Source organism: Quercus suber, unplaced genomic scaffold, assembly GCF_002906115.3.
Source record: "Quercus suber isolate HL8 unplaced genomic scaffold, Cork oak 2.0 scaffold_459, whole genome shotgun sequence".
NCBI classification, from domain to species: Eukaryota; Viridiplantae; Streptophyta; class Magnoliopsida; order Fagales; family Fagaceae; genus Quercus; species Quercus suber.
Window position 1 is genome coordinate 390,765 of NW_027069910.1, and position 7,000 is coordinate 397,764.

Genomic DNA, 7,000 nt, shown 5'->3' on the forward strand with positions numbered 1-7,000 from the left:
GTGTCTTTTGTTTTTCCATAACTGTTGTGTCTTTTGTTTTTCCATAACTATTTGTCTTTTGTCATTCCATAACATTTGTGTCTTTGAGTCTTCCATATTCTAGAATTTTCTGTTATGAAATAAAGAGTCATGACAATAATGACAGCTCTTGTAGCTTCACCCTATTAAAGGGGATAGATGGATGATGTGAAAGTGTGTGAGAGAAAAAGTTGTAGTGAGCTCTCAAGGCAATAGCCTATAATTTTTGGTGTTTTGAATTGTAAGGTAGAAAAAACAGGGTTTAACATTCTACTTAACCTACTCAGCTTAGATAATAGCTTAGCATAGGTATCTGCACATGTCCACCTAGTAAAGACCAATTATGACAAAACTTCTTCTCCTTCCCATGTGACATTACTTGGTAAAGACCAATTACATGTGACGTTTTTGGGAAAGACAAATACCAAAATTTTGCATCCAAAAGCATGACCACATTAATTGAAAAATGTTTCATCTTGTTTGCATCCGGACCCTTTAGATTCATCTAGTTGCTCTTCCAAATTTTTAATTTCGTCCACCTGAGATGAAATTTGATTTTTAAATTTCTCATTCAAATTATTGGCTTCATCCAATTTTGCAATCAATTCTTCTCTTTTAAGTTTGACCTTTTTAAAAATTATCTTTTAATTTTGTAGAACTTTTAAGGGATTTCATACAAAATTTATAAAGCTTTCAATAGGCATCTTGAATATCATTATCATCATTCAACACAAGATCATGCAAATCAAAACATTCAAGAGTTTCCATGAGAACAAGGGTCAATGAATCACACCGCAATGATTAAACCTAATCAGAGTGTGCCCGCTCTGATGTTAAGATGGCTTGACCCCTTACAATTAATTAATTACCCAAGTTAATTAATTAGATCAATTTACATGCCATAACGTGGAGGCACAAACAAATCACCAATTAAACTAAGTGCAACAGAAAATAAATTTGATACGGTGATTTGTTGACAAATGGGAAAAACCTAAGGAAGTCAATACCGTACCGGAGGCTATATCGGTTTGGCCACCGATACGATATATTTCGAGTACCGGTCAATACCGATGTACCATTTCAGGTTTATCGCTATTTTATATATTTAACATATATATATATATATATATATATAACACTAACAATAAATGTAAATTTTTGTTTAATTGACTAGACATTTTGGGATATTAGAAAGTGCTACTGATCACTTAACCATAAGGTTTTTAGCCAGGGATTTACTTTTCAAACTCGGCAACAAACAAGACTATCACATCAGAGAATAACTTATTGCATATTGAAATGGTCCATTAATTTTTGCTCACGCTCGTTTCTAGCTTAAAAGTCCATATGTGAATCTAAAAAAATGGCTTAAAATCAAATAAGAAGATCAAGCATGGAGGGTGTCATGTTTGTCCAAGGTGCATCCTGTGTAAAGGAAATGCATAAAGTCAATGAACCGTGTGGAATTGACATGAAACTAGAAATCAGCTAAAATGAAAAACTCCACAATTTTATGCATCAAAATAGTAAATGCCGATACAATACAATAAATTTTTTAGTTTAAATTAAATAATATGAATTTAAAAGTATAGATAGTATCATTTTATATATTTTTTAATTATCAAATGATGTAGGCAAAAATCAAAGTTTAGATCTCTTATTTTACTTCAAGAGACTTTATCAATTGAATAAATTTTACTCTTAACAACTTCCATGTTCAAAGCACGATGTTGTCTAATTAGACCACAAATTACAAATGGCTGGAAAAGTTCTATAGCAATTTCCCATGACAATGATAGAACGACCCGAATGATCCACCCGTTTGCTAACTGTTGAAGTATTCGTTGCTTCTAGACTTGAACGGTGGTTCTTGGAAATGTCAATCACAAGACTTGAACAACTGCTTCAGAAGAAAGTCTAAATAAACCTAATACGTCTTCTTCTATATAAAGGTTCCCATGGGTTCTTTCTAAGCCATAAACCCATAAGCCATATAACCACTGCAATGACTACTTCAACACTTTCACATTTTTGTTCTCTCTTGCTTTTGCTTTTGCTTCTTCCTGATCTCCTCCCCACTGTTTTCACCTACACCAGAGATAACTGTACCATATCGCTGGATTCACCTTTAGAAACTGATTCAAGGATCCTGCAGTCCCCTTCAGGTGAATTTGCCTTTGGATTCTATCGTCTTGAAAGTAATGAGTCAGCAAATCAATTCTTGCTCGCAGTTTGGTTTCATAGAATAAAAGACCAAACCATAGTTTGGTCTGCAAATGGCAATGAACCGGCACCTCCTGGTTCAGTACTGAAGAAGAATAGTAATAGTGAGTTAGTTCTCAATGATCAGCAAGGCAATGAATTATGGAAGGCTCCAAGCAACGGTTCCAAATCCAGTTGTGCGGCTATACTGGACAGCGGGAACTTGGTGATTCTAGACGAGAATAATAATTCTGTATGGGAGAGCTTCAAAGATCCTAATGATACAATTTTGCCCGGCCAAATATTGTACGTGGATACCATACTCAGGTCTCGTCAATCTTTAACAAATTATTCTGTAGGGCGCTTCCAACTTTCTTTACAGCCTGATGGCAATGTCGTGCTTTATTCTCTTAATATGCCATCTGGAATACTTGAGAAACCTTATTTTGCCACCTATACAATGAACTGGGAACCAAAGTTGATGTTTACTGAGGCCGGATACTTGTATGTCCAAGATGCAAAATCAAACAGCACCTTTAATCTTACCAAGAGAGATCCTGGCTCAAATAAAAATTTCTACCACATGGCTAGAATTGATTATGATGGGATCTTCAGACTGTACAAACACCTCAAAAATGAGGACGCCACAAGCTGTGGGAACTGTCCTTTATCATGGACAGTAGTGCAAGGCATTCCTGATGATATTTGTGCTGCATTTGCTGGTTATTATGGTGGTGGGTTCTGCGGACCCAACAGCATCTGTACTTCAGCAAATAATTCAATTGCTGTTTTTTGCCAATGTCCTAATGGATTTTCTCCCATGGACCAATCCAACAATTGGTTAGGGTGTAAACCAAATTTTGCACTGCCTAGCTGTGATAGTGGATGGGAAGCAAATAAAGAGCTTGTAAATTTTATAGAGCTTCCAAACACGGATTGGCAGTCCTCAGATTACAACCTTCTTCAAGGACCTGGAATGAACAAGTCAAGGTGTATACAAGAATGCGTTGATGATTGCTTGTGTGCTGTGGCCGTTTATGAAGATGTTGGTCAGATGTGTAGGAAGAAGCTGTATCCACTGTTAAATGGAAGACAAAGCCCAGAAACTACTAGAATATCTTTCGTCAAGTTACCTAAAGGTTATGGTTCAGATAATAAGAAAGGCCACTCTGAGACACTTGTCTTGGCACTACTCCTTGGCAGCTCTGCATTCCTCAATATCCTTTTATTCTTAGCTATTTTTGTGGCTGTTTACTGCTTGTACCATAAAAAGCAGAAATTGCCGTGGAATATTGATAGCACATTTACAACAAATGTGAGAAGTTATACATATAAAGAGCTCGAAGAAGCAACCAGGGGCTTCAAGCAAACAGTAGGAAATGGTGCTTTCGGAACAGTTTATAAAGGGGTCCTTCCATCAGATTCTAAAAGATTTGTTGCAGTCAAGAAGTTAGGTAAGGTGATAGAAGAAGGTGAGAAGGAATTCAAAACGGAAGTGAGCACGATCGGTCAGACTCATCACAAGAATTTAGTACGGTTGCTCGGTTATTGTGACGAGGGGCAGCACCGACTTCTGGTATATGAGTACATGAGTAATGGCTCTCTAGCTAACTTTCTCTTTGGGATATCCAGGCCTCATTGGAACCAAAGAGTGCAGATTGCTTTTGGAATTGCAAAAGGCCTCATGTACTTACATGAAGAGTGCAACACCCAAATCATCCATTGTGACATAAAACCTCAAAACATACTCTTGGACGAGTACTTTACACCAAGGATTGCTGATTTTGGATTAGCAAAGCTTTTGTTGGCTGAGCAAACTCGAGCAGCTCGACAGGAATAAGAGGGACTGTTGGGTACTTTGCACCTGAATGGTTAAGGAAAGCATCTATTTCAGTTAAGGTTGATGTGTACAGTTTTGGTGTGATGTTACTTGAGATCATTTGTTGCAAGTCTAGTGTGGCGTTTTCATTGCAAGATGAAGAAGGGGAGGCATTGATAGATTGGGCGTACAATTGCTACAAAGATAAAAAATTAGATAAGTTGATAGAAAATGATGAAGAGGCAAGCAATGACATGAAGCGCCTAGAGAGGCTTGTGATTGTGGCAATTTGGTGTATTCAAGAAGATCCTTCCCTAAGACCGTCTATGAAAAAGGTTACACAGATGCTTGAGGGAGTAATTGAAGTTTTCGTGCCCCCAAAGCCTTCATTGTATACTTCCTCTCCGCCTTCAAAACTTAGTTCCTTTATTGAGTTTCCATTGTCCACAGTTGAAAGTGACCATTTGGGATAGATGATAATGGTTAACTTTGTACACACGACTGGGTGTTGAGTGGTCTCTTTTAAAGGTTAGGTGCAATACTTTTTCTTATTTGTGTTATGGTATAAGAATCGGGCTGATTGGTGGTTGGTTTTCTTCTTGCATTTGTTTGTTTGTACTGTGGTTTGTTCATGGCAACAAGGTTGTCTTGTGTTATGCTTGTTATCTTTTTGTGTTTGTCACCTTCTTAGTTGTAAGTTTGGATTCCTAGTTCAATCTGATTTTTTTTTTTTTTCTTGGGTCTGTTTATTTGTTCTTGCTGTGATTTTTGTGGGGTTAAAGCATACTTGTGTGTGGGTTGATTTGGTTTGTAATTGTGAGAACCGCAACCCAAGGGGATTGAGATTCACAGTATTCCCTCATTAAATCGCGTCAAACATGTTCAAATTTCAATTCTAAAAAAGGAAAAGAAACAAACTACGTCAATCATGTTTGTCAACCAACTTTGAATTCTTCCAAATGGCTTATAGCTTAACTGATTGACATTTCTTGATGTTTCCAAAAAAGGCTTCTAGGGTTCAATCTCACCTGTTATAACTATTAAATCAATATATATATATATATATATATATATATATATATAAGNGTTTAATTGACTAGACATTTTAAAAAAAAATATAAGGCAAATTCTAGATCTCTTTTTTACTCAAATCCGAAGTTGTTGCACATGTACAAGCCAAGGTATACCTGCCAACATTTGTTACTACTTTATTTTAGTTTTTATTCTCTTCCACTATCTTTAGTATCTCTTGTTGTTATTTTTAAAATCTTTTTTTCACCCTCACTTTTCAAGATAAGTCTTATCACATTTAGAGCTTTATATTACTTTTTCTTTTCTTGGTTGAAGAACTCCTTTGCCTCTTCACGTGGCCACACAAACAAAAAAACAAAAAAAAAAAAAAAAATGAAGAAAAGGGAGAAGAAGAAGAAGAAGAAGAAGAGAGAACGAGATAATAGAAAGAAGCATTATCAGGTGAAAACAAAAATGTAAAGAAGGTAAGTCGGTAAGTGTTTTAGTTTCGCCTGAAATCTATTTATAGGCCGGAAATCTGGTATTTATCCCGGTATGGCCAGAATAACACCGGTATGACCAATATTTAATCTGAGACAAAATAAGAGTATTTCTACACCGGCCTACCCATTGGTGCGGTAAATTCCGTTTGTACCGACCGGTACGGTACGATACTGACTACACTGTGAAAACCTCCAAGGAAAAAATCTCACAGGGTGATTTTAAGGCTACCACTCCCAAGAATTCACTAATCAATAATCAAGCGGTTACAAGTATAAATAATCTTACCAACTACCCTTGGCCTATCCCAAAATACCAACCTATAGTTAAACCTTCGCTCCAATACCCAATTGGACTTGATCTTGTAGTATCACTCTTTCTTTTGATGCATAAACCTCCAATTTGTGACTAACCCTTTGCACAGATCACAGTACGTGACTAACTCCACAGCAACCCTTTGATTGTTGTAATTGATTTACAGCAGCTTCACATAGAAACACCAATAAGATCTTTAATGTTGGTGCTAGAAACTTTGCTTGGTTACAAAACCCAAAGGCATATAAAAAACGCTACAAGAACTCTTTCTTCTGTAGGAGGAGGCTAGGGTTTCAAAAAGAAAACCTTATGAAGCTGTCTAGGGTTATACAAACCTATAAACAAATAGCCTTTTAGAATAAAAACGTTGCTAGCTATAGTCTAAATCCCGTAAGCTCGATAGATCAAGCTTCTATCAAGGAGGTATCGGGACCTACAAATTCAACTTTTCTTGAGCAATTCTTGAGTAATCTTTATATTTTCAATGTAACCACTTATAATGATCATCTAGAACCTACTTAGATTTACCCAAATACAAGTAAAATGCGTTTTGTCATAGAATATGCCAATTACATAAAATATGGCCCTTACACGATCAAAGTTAATGGACTAAAACAACAATTGGTGAAAGTCATAGGATGAAGAGTAGATTTTTGCCTTGATTTTCTTTATAAAAATGGCCAAAATACGTGGTTAGACTCTGAAGTTTACCAAGTGAACTCTTTTCATTCCCGAAACTTCAAATAATCATTATCGATTCATAAAGTTTAAGCCATTCGTCCTTCTCTTAATTGTCTATAATCTACTTGCCTATATGGCTTACAAAATAATGACAGTACATTTTTCAAGTGACAGTGGCAATAATTTTAATATTAAAAGATTACACCCAAAAAGAGAAAGACATGATCTATGAAAGATACAAGCCAAACTCATTTCAAACTGATCTTCCCCATATCAAAACCAAACCAAGTCCTAGCCCACCCTCCACCTCTAAAGGCAACTGCTCTCCCATCTAGACCAAACAAATCTCAAATGGATTTGACCGAATCAGTGATGGTGGGTAGCTTTAGAGATTTGGTTTTGGTGACTATTTCTATTGTTACTGGATCTGACTGGACTCGTTATGGAGGTAGT

The 7,000-nt window shown here is 36.3% G+C and overlaps 1 protein-coding gene across 1 annotated transcript; it reads left to right on the plus strand.

Moving 5' to 3' along the window:
- The first annotated feature begins 2,719 nt into the window (after positions 1-2,719).
- Positions 2,720-4,755, plus strand: LOC112012953 (G-type lectin S-receptor-like serine/threonine-protein kinase LECRK3). The gene is given in 2 exon segments (XM_024045322.2): positions 2,720-4,057; positions 4,060-4,755. Coding segments are annotated over 2 exon segments (1,707 nt in total). The 5' UTR covers positions 2,720-2,803; the 3' UTR covers positions 4,513-4,755.
- The last annotated feature ends 2,245 nt before the right edge of the window (positions 4,756-7,000 follow it).